The sequence below is a fragment of the Micromys minutus genome (genome assembly GCF_963924665.1).
Source record: "Micromys minutus genome assembly, chromosome: X".
NCBI classification, from domain to species: Eukaryota; Metazoa; Chordata; class Mammalia; order Rodentia; family Muridae; genus Micromys; species Micromys minutus.
The window spans coordinates 27,661,763-27,682,883 of NC_137970.1; the positions used below are offsets into that span (position 1 = coordinate 27,661,763).

At 38.1% G+C, this 21,121-nt stretch overlaps 1 protein-coding gene across 9 annotated transcripts in view; it reads left to right on the top strand.

The window, feature by feature from the left end:
* REPS2 (RALBP1 associated Eps domain containing 2) overlaps window positions 1–21,121 on the top strand; it is a gene marked incomplete at both ends in the record, with an annotated part of 213,101 nt that overhangs the window by 101,511 nt on the left and 90,469 nt on the right. For 2 of the 9 annotated variants that reach the window (XM_080910746.1, XM_080910745.1), the window contains 7 exons: window positions 12–150; window positions 3,247–3,310; window positions 5,882–6,024; window positions 8,320–8,414; window positions 11,818–11,890; window positions 13,290–13,343; window positions 17,995–18,040. In XM_080910746.1, coding sequence (XP_080766872.1) covers window positions 12–150; window positions 3,247–3,310; window positions 5,882–6,024; window positions 8,320–8,414; window positions 11,818–11,890; window positions 13,290–13,343; window positions 17,995–18,040 — 614 coding nt within the window. The remainder of the gene's footprint in view (window positions 1–11; window positions 151–3,246; window positions 3,311–5,881; window positions 6,025–8,319; window positions 8,415–11,817; window positions 11,891–13,289; window positions 13,344–17,994; window positions 18,041–21,121) is intronic. The other 7 variants (XM_080910748.1, XM_080910747.1, XM_080910751.1 and 4 more) reach the window with 4 other exon arrangements.

Here is a 21,121-nt window from a genome sequence, read left to right on the forward strand (position 1 = left end):
GTTTTTTAAAGTCCTTTTCAGTGGAGAGAGAACTGCAGGATAACAACAGTAATTACCCAGAGGAGCCCTGGAGAATAACTGAAGAACAGCGGGAGTACTATGTCAATCAGTTTCGGTCCCTCCAGCCAGACCCGAGTTCCTTCATTTCAGGTAAGAGAACATGGTGTCCGGGAACATGGGGCCCGTGTGAATAACTGGAGAACATCTTAAAAAAATAGTCAATATAAAATGAATATTATAACCTTCTTTGATCCCAATTTGTATTCCTCTAAGGTAGAATTTCTTATCAAATTTAAGTCATGCTGGGAATGACCTTGGGAAAAGTACACTGCTATTGCAGAAGGGTAAATGGGAGTTTGGGGTAACTTCGTCCAGATCCTGCACCTTATCAGCTAAAGCACTTGGAACAGTTGGTGACAGTGCCAAGGGACACCTTAACTTGCTTATTTGTTGCATTCGAATTAGAACAAAGACAGTGTAGCCTTCCTGCCAGAAGTCTTCTCAGCTCTCCTGCCCCCAGAAGTGTAAGCTCATGCTCATTTTCTTTGGCTTAAATCTTTCTTTCATGGTTCTTGAAATTTAGATATGATGGGAAAACTGGCCAGCATTTGCTTATTGTCAGTTCTTGTAGATTCTCTTCAGATAGCTGCTTTCCTGTTGTGCCCTCATGTAAAATTCAAGCTGAGAGGAATTTATTTAATTCCCATGTGCCCACATTTTACCAGGCTGAAGACTAAGCAAACAGTGAATAGTAGAGTCTGGAAGAAAAAAAATGGCAAAACTTTCTTCTTCCACGCCAAATGTAAAGAATAATAGTGTGAGTTTGATCATTCTAAGCTAACAGTGAAACTTGGATTAATACTAATTTTCTCTGGAATAAGGTAATAGTTGATATATTCTTGTATATGTGAAGGCCGACATGATTTTGGTGATTGGTGGGTGATAAATGACCTTATGGAAGGAAGAATAGTATAGAAATAACAAGGGAATCTTACCATCATGATTTAGAATAGACAGACATCCAGATTACGTACGTTGGCTTCTGGATAAACTTACCTCTTGCTCATCTGAGTCTTTTTACAATATATGCCGATATTTAGCCAAATCTGAGTAAGTCATTGTTGGAGGGGTTTTAAACATTTCTTTCAACCTTTTTATTTTTGTAGAATTTCAAGTGCAGCAAAACACAACTTACAACTCTAACAAACCCCCATGGACAAGTGCTGGCCGTCTTATTTATATTCCTTCTTAGCAGCATGACCTTGAGGTTCGATTGCCAGACCATTGGTTTGAAAAAAAATTTCAGGATATATCTTTGGGTTTCTTAAAAAAACATAACCAGAACTCCCTGATATATGTGAGAAAAAACCCACAGATTCTTTAACACAATAAAGTCTTCATTGTTCAAAGTTTTCGGATTGTCTCATAAATTCTTTTAAAATGTTTAGCTTGATTACAGTGAAAAAGTTCATGAATGATAGTTGATGATTTTTAAAATAAATATCTTACTTGAGATATAATTTATATACCACGAAACTTACCATTTAAACTGTGCAGTTAAGTGGTTTTAGTTCATTCACAGAAAAAAAAAAAATCATAACCTAATTCACCTCTCCATCACCCCCTATAACACAGCTGCTTAGGAGCAGTGACTCCCTACTCCAGTCTTCTCCACCCCTCAGCTGTAGTATTTTCATATAAACAACCTGTTTTGCTGGTGGCTTTTTTGTGGAGCTGGAGTGAAAGTACATGAGTACTTGTCACATGGTGCACTCAAAGTAGAGAGGACTCAGGCTTTCTCCTCTGCTCCTTCTTTAGCTGGTGACATCTGGGACACAGCTGAACTTGATAGTTGTCAGCTTCCCAATGCCTTCCACCTAACTCTTTTGAGACTCTGTGGTATGATAGTCTCTGGTGTGAAAGCCAGCATAAGCTAACAGGTTGGGTATACTGTGCTTTGGAGAGAATGGATCCAGCAGAAGACAGACTGATAGGAGGAAGACAATGTCTTAACATCTTGGATACCTGTGTAAATGGGCCAACAAGATTTGTCTGTCAAGCGTTTCACAGATGGTGGGTTTCATTGGTAGCCAAGAGTCATGTGTTAGCATTATTGAGAGTACATTTAGGGAGAAGGCTCATTGGGTGATTGATGCTTTGCTTTTGCTTTTGATTCTTAATAATTTATCAAAAGAAAGTTGTATTGCTTCAGGAACCATTATAACTCTTCAAAAAATTTATTTTGAAGACATTGTTTTACTATGTAACCTCTGTTGGTCTAGAACTTGCTATGTAGACCAGGCTAGCTTCAAACACACAGAGACTGCCTTCCTCTGTTTACCAAGTGTCGGAATTAAAGCTATTCAGGCCATGTTTGTTTATTTAGTTGTAGGGGCATGGACCCCAGGGTTCTGCACATGGCAGTCAAGTATCTACTACCAACTAAATTCCCACCTAGCCTTATTGTTTTAAAGCTACCTAGAACAGTTATAATTGCTCTGGGAGACTTTTGACTTATCTTAGAACAGATCTTGGGGCTTTGGACGCTCTTTTGTGTTAGAGATGAAGCTACTGAATTTTGAAACTGTTAGGAGCATGAAAGCATGAGAAATCCCAGTAAAGGCTAACATTTCAAGCCCAGCTGGGACAAATGGGGTGATGGCTCAAATTCAACTGACATAGGTAAATTTATGATGAAGAGTCCTGGCTGAATTGTTGAAAGTTCCACCAAGAAATCTTAAATCTCATCAAAACGATTTCTCAGTATTTTTGGTAGGGTTAATGATACCCCCTTTTATCCTTTTTGCTTATCATTTTTTCCCATGGCTTTATATTGCTTTTCTATTCTCTAAATATAAAACCCAACATATTTTTATTTACTTAAGTAATTTTGAAGGTTTTCTTATGGGTTTTTAATGAAAATGTGCAGTTTTGGTAAATATACAGCAGTTAATCTGATTTGTATTTGTCATGAACATTTTGTCATTTCATCTTCTTTTTACATATTCTATATTCCTTTTATTTGTATTTTTCTCATTTTTGCAACAAGAAGGCTTGATCTTTGACCCTCAGATGTCCGGGGCTCCCCCATGCTGCTTTTATGACAGTCCTTGGAATTGTTGCGTGAGGAATAAATGCATTTGTGGTTATTTGGTAAAGCTTGCTAAAGGGAACCATGGTGGTTTGCTTGCACATAAAAGCTGCTTCTGACGAGTAATAGCTGACTTAAATTATGGCTCTTGACAGGCTCTGTGGCCAAGAACTTCTTCACCAAATCAAAGCTCTCTATTCCAGAACTCTCTTACATTTGGTGAGTACATTTACTACCAAGTCTTATTGTATACTCAGCTTTTAGTTGTTTTGGAATTTAATTTCTTAAGATGCGATTTTTGTTTGCTTTAAGATGGAGTTTTGCTCTCTAGTCTAGAATGACCTGTAACTCACTGTGTAGCTCAGGCTAGCCTCAGACTAGCAGCAAGTGCTGTGCTTCAGCCTCTCAAGTAAGCTTTGATGTTTGATTTTGGTTTTGGTGGTGCTAAGGTTTGAACCCAGGCCCTCACACATACCAGGTGCCGAACCCTACTCCTAGCCCTGAAAAAGTTATTTTCTGGATAATTTTAAAAAATGATTGAGAGTGAATAGAACTCAGGTTTTTGTTGCCATGAAGATTTAAATAAAATCATATGAAAGCCACAGTGAGCTGTGAACTCTAAGTCTTAGCTACTAGTTTAAAAGTAATTTCTGCAGACAGGAGAGATAGCTTCTCTTCTAGAGGGGCCGATTTTGGTTCCTAACACCCACATGGCACTCTTGAGTGCATGTAATTCCAGCTTTGGGGGATTCAACAGACTTTTTGGCCTGATAGGACACTGAATTCATGTGGCACACACACAACATACACATATATATGTACATGTAAGAAAAGGAATTTTCTACTTTTATTCTTTTCCCATCCTGATTTCAGTCTAAGCCGTAGTGCACATGTGAGACATTCTGTCATACATTTTATTTTCATATTTTTAACTTGGTGTGAGGCAAGGAGCCAGAGGACCTTGAAAAGCCATTTTTCACAATATTTTATAAGGTAGGGTGAACAGAGGTCCAAGAACATTCTGGAACAAAGTTAAATTTGTCTTTTCTAGATGCCTGTGAACTTTGTAAATTTGGCAGGTGTCTCACAGCTGGGCCCTAATTCAGCCTGTGCAGCTGTAGTGTCGGCTCTGCCACAGTTGGAGCTCCAGGAGGGCTGTGCTGCAATGGTCCAGATGGCTCTCTTTGCATGTCTGAAAATGCTCAGCACCATAAACTCCTGCCTTTGTGGACCATGCTGTTATAAATATATATTAAAACATTGGAATATTTATGTAAAGAGTTTTTTATGAGGCATTACAAAATTATGAGAGAATTTGGAATCACATAGCATGTTATTGAAAAACTATTCCTGTTATATTGTGCATGCCAGTGTAGCTGGGATTTTGAGCTGGATTTAGACGTTTCAGCCGTATAATATAGCTTTTTTTTTTTTTTTTGGCAACAAGTCTTATGTTAGATTTTAAGGGTAAAAAATGAGCATTTTGAAAAGAATAAAGTCTGTTTTGGCAGAATTCCCAGTGTTAACATTACCCTGTGAGGCTTCCTGTCATTTTGTAGAGACAAATGCATGAAGGCTAAATGGCATACTCTCCATCCAGCATCTGATGCAGTTCCCAGATGCCTCACCCCGGGGAGCAGCTGTTTCAGGGCTGCTGCATTCTGAATGAGAGTAACAGTCTCATGGGGAATAGGAGGATGCAAATGGTCCACAGCAAAGTTACAGATCTTTCCTTAGAGATTTTCCCCAATAGCAACATCTTATTAGTACAGTTTTACAAGAGTCATTTCTGCACTTGTCCCTATATTCAAGGATGCTTGTGTCTGTACACCACAGAGATGTTGGTGCTTAAGGGATCTTTTAGCAAATAGGTTTCTTTTGTGTTTTAGTGCAAGATGGCGATGGAAGTAAAGACATGCCTTTTTAAGGCTCCCTTTCTTCATGTTTCTCTTTTCCAGTACCAGCTTTTATATTAAAATATGATGCAACCAGTATTTCTTGAATCTATTTGTATTCCTATATACTCTCTTGTTTTCTCTGTGCTCTTCTCTTCTGTATTTTTCTTCTTTCTCCTCCTTTTGCCCATCCCATCTCTGTTCATGTTTTAAAACAGGGTCTCATGTACCTCAGGCTGGCTTTGCAATTGCTATGTAGCTAAGGCTAGTCTTGAACTCCTGCTTTTATTTCCTAAGCACTGAGCTAACAGGTATATACCACTATGCCCAGTTTTCTAAGAAAAAAAATTCTCATGCAGAGACTAACTTGCTACCAGAATGCACATTGCTTGAAAACATTTTCCTTTAAAACTGAAAAAAAAATGAAGTGCTTATGTCTATGGTCTGAATGAAGTCCTTAGTGGCTGGGTCTGCCCTTTCTTGGCTCAGTTCCAACATTGACTCCAGCACTTTTCACACTACACAGCCTGAACTTATTAAGCAACTGTCAGGTAACTGCAAAAACACAAGGATCACTTTTTTTTCCTCACTAGAGGTTCCTATGCCTTGTCTCGTTGTTGAAAAAAAAAACAACAAAAAAAAAAAAAAAAACAAAAAAAACAGACCTATCAGAGAGCCGAAAGAAGTTCCATTTTCATTTACAAAGTCCCACTGATTATACTGTTACAAATCAGCTTGTTTTTTTTCCCTCTCAGTGGCCCCTGAGATTTCACATGGGTTTGCCTACGAAACTTTGAGGTTATCACAGGCCATGGGCAGGAATCTGGGAACTGCATGTTCATGCTTGAGGCTGATATTGCATGACAGACAACTCGTGACATCTTTTATCTTCTAGGGAACTCAGTGATGCTGATTGTGATGGAGCCCTGACCTTGCCTGAGTTTTGTGCTGCATTTCATCTCATTGTAGCCCGGAAGAACGGCTACCCACTGCCCGAGGGCCTGCCTCCAACTCTGCAGCCAGAGTACTTGCAAGCAGGTAAGGCCTCATTATACATCATAAACCTTAGCTATATTTTGTGAATGCTTAATAACAAACTCTTATTTCTTAAAATGATGTCTGGACACCAGGGAGTTCTTGACATCTGAAGATTCTTTAACTTTTATCACACTTCCACATGTTAGAATGCAAGTTATAGGGATGATCTAAGGAAGTATAAACCATCTGTTCTATATATGGTGCCTTCTGGATGGATTGGAACCAACATCACTGTTCATGACAGTCATGGATAGCAAGTAATGAATCTCATTGTTGATAGAAAATAAATCTTATAGAACCAAATTTAAGCTTGGCATCTTGAGACATATCCTAGTTTCTCTAATTGGTCTTTAGCAGGGTAGTTCAAAGCTATAAGTTTTTTTTTTTTTAAACAAATAAGGCAATGGGAATTATACCAGATGCCATATTACTTACAATCATAGAATCTTTTTCTCCCAAATTAGAAGACAGACTTGTAAGGCTACGTTGCCTCCGATGTTTGGTGGACTATGCATAAACCCTTTTTTGATACTTTCAAGGTCTGGGTGACCGGGTGGATTCCAGGAGAAAAATTTTGTTATATATTGTGTTAAAATGGTTTTAGTGTTTGCTATGTAAAAGGCACTGTGTTTTCTCTGTGGTCTGGGAAGAGGGCTGCAGGTACACTGAGAGGTGCTGAGAAGGGGGTTGGAGCACTCAAGGAATAGAAACTTCAGGCTATGGCGGTTTGAGTGCATAGAACAGAGAAGAAAGGCCAGGATGAGGCTGAAGAGAAAAGCGGGAAACAAATCATAAGCAATAGCATTGGCCTGGGGCAGGGATTCCATTTCTTGTCTGCAATGATTCTATGTGTGCCTACTTGAACTAGGCAAGTGACAGTGGACACAGAGAGGTAGAGATAGGGTGGAGACAGCAGTTGCTTGTGGTCATCTGTAGTCTTTGAAGTGTTAACTTCCTGCACAAGACTGCCTTCTGTTTGCCCACAAATGGCAGCACTTCAGCGCACAGCCGTGGTGGGAAGACCAGGAAGGGTTAAAAACACATTGTGTTTAGTTTCCAAAAACATTTCTTTAAAATTTGACTTCCTAATAGTGTATCTTGACATATTTGATTTATAGCTCCTATTTATCATGTTTTTCCTCTTGGAATATTAGCAACGTTTTAAAAGTCATTGCGATTTTTCTTTCTTAATTACCTCATGGTAAAGTAGAATGCGCTCTTAAGAAGCAACCCGGCTGCCAGGCAATTAGCTTATCAAGCAGCATCCCTTTTCTCTCACGTCTCTTTCCTGAGCCTCCCAACTAACAAATACTTTTACAGCTGTATGCTCTAAGAGACTTGTAATGTTATTTCTCTATTGTCATTCAGTAAGAATGCATGCTTTTATTTTTGTTACTCCTGCTAACCAAAGAGATAAGTATTTTATATGGTTATGTTTAGTATAATTTAGTATATATTGTTTTAGTATCTTGCTTATTTCTAGCAATACCTAAAAGGAGGCATATATTTAGTTAATCTTCATAGTATTTAAACCATTGTTATTGCTACTTCATTTAAAAATTGTGTTTAATATAATTAAAACTTAACATATCATGATAGCCAGTATGGCAATTTATTATCACATTGTAACATTCATTGCTAAGAGCAAGAATTTGGAGGCTTGCACTCCCCCAGAAACAACTCACAGACTGTATGAAGTCCAAGAAATAAAGAAAACAAAACAAAAAAATATTTACAAAACAAGAAGACTTTGACTATTTCCATGTTGCGTTTTGTTTTGCATGTACTTTACACTCATTGTAACTATTAGGTTTTCAATGCATACTGTCAAGCCTTTGAAAAAATCAAGTACTGACTAAAAAATATATTCATATAGTTTTATGTAAAAATTATTTTAATATCTGAAAAAACAGTACTGACAAAAATGTATAATTTTAAGCAAAAAATGTTTAAAATCTGTACATTTATCTTTGTTTTGTAAAATAAAGTCGTTTAAAAAAATAAAAAAATAAAAAAGAGCAAGAATTTGTCAGCTGGGCTTCTGGGTATTTGGGTCTTTGCTGGACACTTACTGGCTATATGCCCTTGAGTGAGTCGTTTGCCTTCCCTGTTCCTCAGTTTCAGTATCTGTGAAATGGGAATAGCACTACTAGATTGTGTTTGTAACGACCTTGATGTGAATAGTACATGTGAGTGAGCTGACATTGTTGTTACATTTAATAAGCACAGAAACACTAAGACATTCCACTATGGCTATAGTAAATATTCTTATGTATTCTTTTTCTTCCCTGCTAGCTTTCCCTAAATCCAAGTGGGAGTGTGCAATTTTTGATTCTTATTCTGAGTCAATGCCAGCAAACCAACAGACCTGTGACTTGAATCGGATAGAGGTAAAAAAATAAACCCGAACTTTTGCCATGTCTGTCAGGATGTATGTAGAAGTAAACCATAGTCTGTGCCTTCACAAACTCTGGAAAATGAGCAGTTACAGCAAAACATTTTCATCACTCCCAATTCAAACCCTCTTTTCATTAGCACCACTCACTATACTTCCCATCGCCACCCTCTGATGATCACTAGTCAATCTAATCATATTTATTCATTTGGTGCTGGGTGAACAGGCTGGGACATCAGCAAAGAGGATAGAGGGCAACTTGCAGAGCCAGTCCTTTCTCTTTCCAGTGTGGGACCTGGGGGATTGAACTTGGGTCCTCAGATGTGGTGACAAGTGATTTCTGACCCACTGACCCATCTCCCTGGCTCCTATTGATCTTTCTGTTTCTTAGTCTATTCTAAGCATTTCATATAAATAGGACAATGGTGGATGTGTGCTTTTAGTGTCTTTTTCACTTAGTATAATGTTTTGAAGGTACTTCATTCATTTTTATTGCAGAATAGTTTTCATTGTATGAATATGTTGCATTTTGTTTATTTCTCCCTCCCCCGCCCCCCCGTTGCATGTTTTGGCTATTATGAACTTACATAAGTAAGTTTTTTACATGAGCAAACATGATTGTGTTTCTTCGCAATGTATTTACTAGTAGAATTGTTGGACTGTACCATAATGTGTTAAACTTTTTAGGAACCACCAAACTTCATTATTTCAATTATCTAACCAGGAATGTATAAGGACTCCTCCTTCCTCATATTCCTGATAGCCCTGGCTCCTGTCATGTTCATTTTAACCATTGCAGTGGGATGTATGTGTATCTCATGATGGTTCCAGTTTGAAAATGACCAGTGATGTTCGACATTTTTTATGCCCTTGGTAGGCATTTGTGTGCTTTTGTTGGTGAAATAGCTATTAAAATCTTGTGTCCATTTTTATTTGCTCTTTTGTTTCTTCTTGGTGTTTTAAGCAAGTGCTTTACCACTGAGCTACATCTTCTGTTAGGGTTTTCAGTGACATTTTAGATTCATTTTGTCTGAATTGTTTTATTCCTAGATCATTTTCTTCTGTAACACAGTCCATATGGGAGAAGACAATAAAAGACATGCACTATTAACACATATTCTCTGGCAACCTTTGTATTGCAACTGCTTGTATGTGAAGATTGGAGGATCATAAAAGTTCAGTGCCATTCTGGGCTATGGGCTGATTTTAAGGCCTGGGAAACGGAATAAAACCCTGCCTCAAAACAGAAACGGAAAAGCACAATGGGATATAATTTAGTGGAATAGCCAGTTGCCTAGAATGCTGTGAGATTCTGGGTTCAATGCCCAGCACTGTAAGAAAAGACTTTGATAATTTATCAGAGATAATAGACTATGAATAAGAAATTATTTCTGGAGCTTTCATTATACCGTGGAGAATCACCTCTTATGATAGGAATGCATGCCATATCAAACTGATTAAAGGATGTGTTAGTTACCCTTTCAGAAGGAACAGCTAAAATGTAGATGTGGACTATGTACTAGCCTACAGAAAAATGATACCATATAAATCAACTGTGAGAGGGCCTTGTGAGATTTCCTCCTTCCACGTTGGAATGTCAACTGGTATTATTATTGGCTTACCCCTAGATGAAGAGCTACAGGAAATGAATGACTGCTAAGACAGGGAGGATCAGCCTTCTCTAGGGACAAGATTCCAGATAGGTTACCCAGTCCTAAGTGGTCATCCCTAAAACATGTACATATAAGCAACACTAACTGGACTTAGCAGGCAGTGTCATAGATCCATATATCCATATGTTCATAAAATAATTATAAAAGAAGTAGAGGCCATGGATTTGAAAGCGAGTGGGGACGACATAGGACGATTTGAAGGAGAGCATGTGAGAAAAATGATATACGGACATCACTTAGAAATGAAATTCTCAAAACCTAAATTAAAAATGAAGAGAAAGATTGGAGCTTTATGTACACAACTTAAAAGTAAAACATGGTTCTTTTAGGAAATGCATTTAAAGTTTCTTCCCACATCCTAGAATTTAAACAGTATCCATGGATGTATAATTCAGCTGCTATATGGTTTAAACGGTCTTTAAGATAGCTTGTGAAATGTTATAATTATGCTATTTTTTACAGAGAAAAGATTTTCCACTTTTTGATGTAACTCAGTGGATGTTTGAGCTGTCTGTGTAGTGGTCTCTCTGTAGTGATGCATACAACTTTTTACTTTAAAGTAAATTAATATCTACTACATCATGTTGTAACCATGGCATTAACATTTGAAGAATTGCACAGATGAGGGTCCTTGAACTGCAGAGGCCTTAGAGTACATACTTTCTAGCTTTGTTGAAGTCTAGTATATTAATCTAGCAAGACCAAAATAAATGCACATGTTTTTGATGTGTTGATACATGTATAGAGATATATACACATTGTGAAACCATTACCACAGTCAAGTCAAGTAGTTCTTCAGTCACATTATACAATGGCTTTGTTTTAGTGGCTATTTAAGCTCTGCTCTCTGGGCAGCTTTTAAACACACTATATATTACTAGTACAGTTTCTAGACTTTAAACTATTTGAAAATAATTCATATGTGATCAATTTGAGTATTCAATTAATATACTGAGAACTTTTCACATTAATCAAGTCACTTTCCTTCCCTATCAGAGCTACCTTTTGTCTCCCAGCTCCATCCTTTCAAACCCCTCTTCCACTATTTCCCCTCCTTCTCCTAAGAAAAGGGGAAACACTTTATGGCTACCAACCCAACCTTAGCTATGAGTTAGGGGAATTTTCTTTTTTGAGCCTCACTATGTAGCCCTGGCTGTCATAAAACTCACTATGTAGACCAGGCTGGCTTCAAATTCACAGAGATCTGTCTGCTCTTTCAGAGGACCGGGGCTTAGTTCCCAGCACCCACATGGCAGCTCACAGCTGCTGTGACTCCAGTTCCAGGGGATATGATCCCTTCACACAGACATACATGCATTCAAAACACCAATGCACATAAAAATAAATAAATCTTTTTAGAAAGGGGGGTGTGCCACTGTGCCCAGCTTTAGGGGAGATTTTTGATCTGCTCATCACATAAGCATCTACAGTGAGGAGGCTGAACATTTACTACATTACAGATCCTGGCAAGTACTCACACTGTAGACCTACTTATCAGTCAGCTAAGAATCTCTGTTTCTCAAATCAATTTCTTTTCTCTGTGTATGTGAATACTTTAGGAAAATTTATGTATACCTCATTAGGAAACCAAATTAATAAAGTAGGTTAAATGTCAGAACTTACTGAGACATATTTTTTGACATGAACTATAACTTTTAAGACATTTATTCACGTGTGATTATCACTTATTTTTATTTCAACTTATATATTTAATTTTTTTTCAAGAAGACATCTGTTAAAGACATGGCTGACTTTCCTGTCTCTAACCAAGATGTGACTACTGGTGATGACAAACAAGGTAGGAAAGAATTAGTTTTGTTCTTATATGGATGCCTTCCTCCATTTTCTCATTTATTTCTTCCAGAACAGCTTCTAGATCACATGAGGACATTGTGCAATATGCATCCCCATTTGGATATATTGTTTAAGTTGTTGTCATAAGTCTATAGTTCACAAAGCATCATGAAGACCTTTTGTGTCTGAATCACCTTACTCCATTGGTCATTGTTAATCTGATGGTAGTTTGATATATTATATTGGATTCTGGTCCCATAGTTAGGAAATGGACAGAACTGGGAGATTAATATCTAATGTTGGTATAAATTATTTGGAAGACAAACAGCACTAATGTACATTTGTATACAGGTCTAATCCATAAAGAAGTTCTTTCAGACAGAGCGTCAATTTTAAAGCTTTATCTGTTTCTCATTAGTCTTATGGGTGCGAAGGTGTGATATGGAACCCAGTTTCAATTTGCTTATTTTACTGGATAGCTGAGAAGGCAGTCAGTACAGTGTCCATGTTAGAGATACCCTCAGGCCTGGGGGCACATTGACCTGCAATATCCACAAGTGCACAAAGGACCCTGTACTTTGTATGATCCTTCTATGACTTATGAGATCCCTCTTTATATACCGTTTTATGTACAGGCCTCACAAAGCTAGTGCCTTTAAAATCAGTGAGTGGTTAGAAATAAGTAGCCGAGCTCAGGCAGGCAGTATGAATGATCTACTTTCACAAAGAGAAAAAAGAACTGGGACAGGAACCAAGAGTTTGTCTTAGGCCAGTGTCCCATCTGTTCCATCAATTCCCTCACAAGTGGGAGACGCCTGTCTGAAGGGAAGCCATTTCAGGTTTTACTGCTGAGCCCTGCCATTAATTCAGCCTCACAAAGACATTATACACAAAAAAGTTTTCCATTAAGCACCGATGGTTCCATGCTTTCTATTTAAATATATGTTTAGGAGATTCAAGGGGAATTAGATATTGTATACAGATGATCACTCTCATAACTTACAAGGCTTTGCCTCAACTACAAAATTCTTAAAGATAGTAAAACATGGGTTTAAATCCCAAACATTCTCTTGTTATTTACTGTTAAGAAGGAAAAGGACAGAAATTTTAGATCCTTTTTGGTAATTCCCTTCCTAACCACTAGTGCCTGTCTGTCTAGAAAGCTGAAATTAGGCCTTCCTTCTGTCTGTAGAGAACCTGTTTCTATGCTCTATGAGGTTTTCATTGTTCTAGAAATGTTATAGCAACAACTCTAGAGGTTTGTAAGACTTTTCTAAAACTGACAGATAGGGATTATTTGTTTTAATGTAATGTATCTCAGAAATAAAATTTCACAAGGCCTTTGTTTTCTTTCTTCTCCTTTCTCTTTCTTCTTTCTTAAACACGAAACAAAATACTACTAGCTTTGAAAAGTACAGTTAAAGAATCCTTACCAAAGGACGCATCTGAGGATACAGGTAGGACAAGACCATTTTAATGTATTCTCTATCCAATCATCTAATTGTAAAAGTCTCAGCTGTTTGCTGACCTGAAGATTGCTGCGTCTGTGATAGTAAAACAAGAAGCTCTAGGTTTTCGACCATCTCCCTTTCAGATAGAGGATGACTTTGGGCTCTGAATTTAGATTTCATTCAGTTTGAATTTAGAAGTATCAAATTGGGACAGTGATTCAGGTAAGTGCCTGTGCTTTCTGTGTAAAGTGAGGCACTCATAAGGTGGATTAACTAGAGGCCCAGAGTTGGTATCTTCATTGCCAAAGTGCCAATGTCAAATATCTTTATAATTCTTCCCTACCAGGAAGGTACTGATTAAACATGGAGTAGATTCGAAGGGAAAAAAAGGAAGTTACAAAGTCAACTTCTTGGGAGAAAATGTGTCTGGAAAACCGTAGAGAATTTCTGGGTCCGTGTTCTCAACTCTTCTTTAAAACCTACTTATTTATTTAATTTTATGTGTGTATATGTATATGCCTGAGAATTTAAATGTGCCTTATATATGTGAAGTGACCATAAATACCAATAAGGGATGTTGGATCCCTGGGACTGGAATTACAGATGGTTGTGAGCTGCCATGTGGGTGCTGGGATCTAAACCCAGCAAGAACAGTATTCACTCTTAAGTGCTGAGCTATCTTTCTAGCTCCCTTTAGCTCTATATTAATGGAGCCGTTACTGAAGCAAGATAAACCCTGTTAAAATCAAGTGACTCCAGAAAGCATTTGTATTTAGATCTTTGGTTATAAGGATTACGATAAAGTTTCTCCTTTCTTCCTTATTATTATTGCTCTTGCATATTTAGATATAAATAATGTTTCTCATGGTTGACTATCATCCTGGGCTTATTTGTTTAAAGGTGCAACAAGGGAATCAGTAGACTGTTGAAGCTTATGCTCATGTTTCCCAAACACTAAGTTCATTTGAAGCTTAAAAGTGAAGTAGGACAAAGAAAGAGGAAAGAGGAGGAGGTAGGAAGGACTGGACAGAAGTCCCCAGCCCCCAGGCGATTCTGCCATGTGGCTTGTTTGGAAACCACTCCTCTAAAAAGCAATGCTGAAACATAGGAAATTAAGATGGTATATGAATCATGAGTCTAAAATCAGTGCGAATTCTTAAGCCTGATTTTGACTTTTGAAATATTTGGATCCATTCATCATAGGGAAAATGTTTCATTCATATAGGCTAATTTTAAGCATCTCTGATTTCAAATGTTAAGGTAGATGCTTTACAAATTTCGTGACATGGTATTAGTAAAAGCTATTTCAATTTGGAGTGTTAAATTAGCACTTCTCCTATGGGATTTGAAAATCCTAAGTTTTTTATTTGTTCCAGAGATTTCAGCACAAGATCAAGTGTTTCATTTTTAACATTCTTTGACTAGGACTTGGCACCACCTGATAAAACCTAACAGGTGTGCCGCAGCACATGACGTATATCTAAATTTGTTTCACACTGCCTGGGAACATGCTGTGTGGTTTTTGATTTATTCTTCCTACTGCTGCCCCCTTCTGGATATGATGCCATCCCTCATCTCAAACATATTTAATAGCCTGTTTCCTGGGAACTCACCACAGTTTCCCCTTGGGAGATAGGAGAGTCACAAGATGGTAATTATAATTCTGGTAGTCAATGTACTGGAGACAGTTCCTGTTAGCTTCATTGCCGGCTTTTAGGTTAATCATTAGGTCTGTGTCATCTTCCCTGTCTCATTTCCTGGAAAGATGATGAAAGATAACATGCCTGGAGTGTTCCAGGAAGTTGTCATTTCCCCTCTCTCCAGCTAAATGCGAAGCTGCAATCCATCCATTGGCTTCTGCTTGAGCTTGCAACATAGTGTGCCCTTGCCAATTTTGCAGATACTTACATCATGCACTGGGAAATGGAGTCAGGCTGTCAGGGTGGTGGACCAAAGACTTACCTAGACTGGTACTGTTGAGGCTTTTGTAGTCTGAAACCTTAGCAAGCTGTACCTTGGATACATCTTTGCAGGTAGAGAGGAAAAGTGTGTCTCTGCTCTGCTTATCATTACTGTACGTGGTGGTAATGCTGCTGATGGCAGTGAAGGTGATGTGGTGGGTGATAAATGTCAAAGGTGTCAAAGTCATCAGGGAATGGAGATTCCTTGTTTTCTGACACACGCTTACCCTTTCAGTTATTGAATGCATATGTATTAATGGAGTCTAAGATATGTCATGCCTCACATTCCAGTCTAGCCCAATTCAACTACACACAGTGCATGGTAATAGGTGTCATCTTGCATCTGGATCATGGTGAGGTGTTTCTGTGAAGTGTGGTCTTTAGACGGTTGTGGGCGATTCCAGGTGTTGCTCTGTTGCTAGTGAGCAGCGCATGATCCTTCTGCATCACCGCATTTCTGGCCTTCTGCTACTTGTTCCATCTCTATCTCTTTTTATCCTGTAAGGAACTAAATTCAGAATCCAGATGTTCTGGCCGAGAATATTAGGGACCTTTATATCCTCTACAAAAGGAACTGTTTGCAATTCCACAGGACATCCACACCCCTAGGACTCCAGCCTTACTTGTGTCTGTGAGAGGGATTTGTTTGTCTGTGAGGAAAGTGCAGTTCAGCTGCTTGGTGATATGCCTAGGAGGAGCACCTGGGGTCTCTGGACCTGGTTTCTGTTCTTTTCTTCATTGCTCATCCACACCCCTACTGCATTTGTCTGTCTGCCTGTATATCTCTCATTAGCAGAGCTCACCCTTCCTTCCACACCCATCCCTGCAGTAGCACAAAGATAATGATAAATGACAAAGGAGTTAACAGTTACCACGATATGCTAGGGTGGAAAACAGTTTTTACCATGGCTAGGACTTTTGCTACCAAAATATTTCTGGAAGGCAGTGAGTCCTAAAGGAGAAGAGGAACACGGAGGAGCAGTAGTGGGTCTACTCCGGCCTGCCTCCAGTATTGCAGTGAGTCTGGTCACAGGTTTGCCTCCCAGCTCCAGGGCAGTCTTTGGCTGTGGAGAGCTGTCTTTCGTTGCTTCCTGGAGTTTGGTAGAAAGTAGGGAGGGCTTGTTCCTTCTTTGCCTAGCTGTGTGTGCATGATATGAACAAGGAGAGTCTCTCAGTTCTTCCATACTTTGGTTGCTGAGAAGGGAGCTATGGCAACATTTCATCTGGAAGCTAAGACATGCCTGGTCTCACTAGGTTAGGAGAAATGGCTCCTTTTTATGCAGCTGACCACATGGAAGGAAAGGCTTGCTCTCTGGGGAGTTTGCTTTGTGCCTTGCTGGCATTTATGAGAATTTTCAGCTCCCTTTCTTTCTTGCTTTTCTAACCCAAGGGTTTTAATGATCATCATCAATCTACACTGCTTCATACCAGAGGAGGCCTTTTATCTTTGGAACAGTGTAAATGTGGAGGGAATAGTGCAGCAAGACACTTTCTTTTGGATAAATACGTGAAACAGAGAAACAAATTATATTCTCCCCGTAGCACTCTTCCAGTGGATTTTTATGTTAAAAACTTGCAGTGTTTGCAAAACCATCGCAGAACTCTGAGGTTCTAAAGGCACTTTCCACAAATAAGTGGAAACACAAAAGAGGACAAATGTTTTTATAACTGTTTCTAATCACTCCCCACTACTTCTGATGGGAGAGTGGGCTCCATGGCTATTGGTAGTGAGTTCATGAGCTTCTGATTTCGCTTTGATGAGGAAAAGGATGGTAGAAATACATTTTAATCCATAGTATTCTTTGTATGATTAGGTTATAGAGATGAGGGAACAAGAGTATTTTCTCTTTTTCTTTTTTTTATAGAGGGAGGTTTTTACAGTAGGGTTTCATTCTGTGTTATCCAGGCGATTCTGGGATTGACCATGTAGTCCAGGCTGCCCTCATGGTGCCATGGTGATATTCCTGAGCCAGCTTCCCAAGTGCTGGGATCATAAGCATGAGCAGCCACAGCCAGCTATGGAGATTTTCATATAGGAAAAGCTGCTTTCTCATGACCATGGTAACCATGGTACTCTGTGCATACACACATATATGTATACATACATACACATGCATACATGCACACACACACCCACAACTCAATATATAGATAAGGCTGGCCTTGATCTTGTGGCAATCCTCCTGTCTCTGCCTCTAGAATTCAGGTATTAGTTGACTCTGGTTTTATATATGTATATATATGTATATATATATATATATATATATATATTTAAAAAATATGCAGTTAGATATATTCCTAACCTTCATGGGAGACTGGTTTCAAGTCTACTATTAGACTACCATGAGAGACCAAGAAACCCTCAGGTGGGAATCTATCATTACATAAAAAGACAAACTCTTAAGTGGGTTGTCCTTTTATCTTGGAATGTCTCCATTAATCCATTTAAACTTGAATATTGCCTCTCACTGTCTTAAAGAAAGAAAACTTGCTGGATTTCTTTCCCTCTTGCGCCTTCAACTTTAAAAAAGAAAAATAAGAATTATCATAGTGTGGACAACCCTGTGTTCTCACATGGGTACATCAACCTCAGATACGCTTGTTGCTGTGTTCTGTACTGGCCCAGGTTCTCCTCACTACCCCAATTAACTGAGAAATGAAAAGCCAAGCAACCAACAAATAATCTTTTGTTTCAGCAACTTCTAAGGACTGCAACAATCTCAAAGCAAGACCAAGATCCAGGTAGTGTTTATTTAATTTCTCATTTGATGTCCTTTGTGCCTTTCTCCTGTCTAGAAATCAATCACAAACTCCAAAACCACATCCAAATCACTATCTGCTTCACCTTTAGACTTGAACCTAAAGATGTGGACCATTTTACTTCTCGAGAGTGGCCTGCCTTGATTATACAGTGATGTCTTTGTGGGCATTAGTGCTAGAAGATGGTGGCTACTGTTGTCTGGACCCCTGTCAGGAAGTAGTTTGTGTAACATGGCTGAGTTTGGGATAGGATGATAAGTAATAGAGCGGTATAACTTTGTTAAGACGGAACTAGGGCTAAAAGGTAAAAACTAAAGTTTCTGTAAATATAAACACCTAAACAGTAAGGACTCTGGAACATAAAATCTAGAGAAGGGAAAATGTTTATGGTGACTTCAAGGAGACACTGGGCTTTAGATAAGCACTACCTAGAGTTTGTTTGAACCATTCTTAGTGCCTTTTCTCAGCTTCACAGTTTTAAATAGCCATCAACAAAAGAGGGAAAACCAAGAGAACAGAGTTGTAGCTGTTATCAGACTTGGAAGAGAGGGGCAGAGGGAAATACAGAGACACTGAAAGAGAGCCCACTGAAGACAAGAAACATTGGGGCCACTTTTAAGCAGTAGAGCTGTAGTAATATGGTCTACCATGTTTTTGGTTTGGTTGGTTTTTTTTTGTTTGTTTGTTTATTTTGCTTTGATTTAACTCAGTGACTTATTTTCCTCCTTCAGCATTAGCGCCTGTATACCACTCCCAAAGTTGATTTAAACTGTAGCATATTTTATGCTCTTGAAATTTAAGGATTACTATCTCAATTTAGATCAAAGAATTTAGGATTCATTTTCTTGTTCATATAAGCCACAGATACTTATATTAGTATATATTTTAAGCAACCATTAATTTGAATAAAAAGAAAAGTATGGTCACTCTATGGTGACCATATTTAATTATTCTGTTATTTTTAAAGGATTGACAGATTCTTTAAATATTAGTCTGTACTAGCTTTGGGATAGAGAAATGATAATATTAACCCACTTTTACAATAAGAATGGCCTTCCATGAATTGCAGAAATGAGCTGATACATACTATATTAGCCACAGCTTTAACTTTATAAATATGGCTTTAATATATACCATATTAGCCATTAAATTGGACTTCATAAATATAGCTTCTGCTGAGTTCTTCTCTCCCTCCCCACAATGAGTGAAGATACAAAATCCTAACGGCACATCCTTCACTAGTAATGGTCTGGACAAATTGAATATATTATTCTTTCAGAGGTTGGCCTCCTGGTCCAATGTGTATAATTTCATTTTCCTTATTTCTAATGGACTATTTACTGAGATTAAGACTGTCAAACCATCTTTATTCTCATTTGTCAAGTGGTAAGGTTTTGTAGAAGTATAAGGGTAAGAGGAAAAATGACCATTCTGTTATGATATTGTCCATCAATTTGCTGATCCCTTGCACATTGTTTTACCTGGTCATGGTCATGCCATACAGTCTTACTTATTTGGTATTCACTACCTTCCCATGTAAAAACATAAACACAAAGATTATATACAGAAAGGAGGTATGGGATATATGTATATGTATGTACATATATGAGTATGGGATAGTATGCACATGTGTGTACAAGTGTATGCATGCCCACACAAACTATTACACCTACATTTCTATACTTATTACTTCCTTGAGTAGAACATGTCACCAAAGCTGTATATGGCATACAAAGGTCTTTTTTTTTTGTTTTTTGTTTTTTTGCTTTTATTTGTTTTTTTTGTTTGTTTTTTTTTTTTTTGTTTTTTGTTTTTTGTTTTTTGTTTTGCTTAAACACCCAGCTGGGACTCTAGCTTACTTTATAGAGCAATTGTTGATTCCCTTTGTTTCTGTTTGACAGAGTTAGAGAACTTTCCCCTTATCTCTTGTCTTTGTTTGCCTTGTATGTCTAGCCAGATACAGCACAAGGATCGGCCAGAGAGAAATCCCCCATACCATTATTATGGTTGTCTTAAAGATTTCTTCCTTGCAAGACAAACAAAACCTGTAGACACCACAGAGAGACCTTAAGAAACTTTTGTTTTTGGAAAAGAAAAACCTTGCCTAGCAACAGTTAATTATGAATTGGACCTCATGGGACCCTGCCCTTCCCTGCTGAATCCTTGGTTACTGGTGGATTCTGGAAGAGGAGAAGCCATTGTGTCTAGTTGTGTACCCACCAAAGAGTTCACTAGGCACAAATGGATAGTTCCAAGCCGTAGTCACACACATAAACCTCAGTGGGTCTAATAAACAAAGAAACAAAACAAAATAACAAGCAAAAAGCCTCATGAATGTGGGAGAGACTTGGGGGGAAGCTGGGATAATGGGAATGGGAGTGAACTTAGAGAGGGGCTGTAATAATCTAAATGCATATTACACATGTACAAAGTGGTTAAAGAACAAACTTAATAAAAGTTAAAAGCAAACAAAACTTCACTTTGTCAAAAACTTTACCAAAATTAAGGGAGTTTAATAGCCATGGATTAACTGTAATTTAGGAAGAACTGTTGTCATAGCTAAATGCAAAAGCAGTTTCTTGAAGGTAATTTCTTTCTCAGATGTATTTCTGCTTCAGAGATAATCTTTCCGCTTTAACATGAAGTCAGCTGAGAAAGTGTATAGAAGAGATGGACACATCTCCTCTCTCCATGTTTTTCCTTTTCCTGCTCATTGTATCGGGAACCTGTCCTTATCAATAAACCAAAAAGTATGCAGTTTAATTAACATAGAAAACAAGTATGTTGCCAATATTCTAGCTACTACTCCAGGAAGATTTCTTCTCTGCTTCCCAAGCACTGAACCAACACCTTAAAAACAGAAACAAAGAGATTGGAGTTTGCAACATTCTGGCTTTTCTTTCATTTACTTTAAATGTTATTATTATAATATCAGAAGTCACCAAATTAGCTGTGCTTGGTTACACTTTAAAGAAAGTGAACATTAAGCCTTTGTTTTGAAAATTTCCATGAAACCCTTATTTCTCAGGGCAAGGCTGGCTAACCTCCTGAAGCTGATTGCTG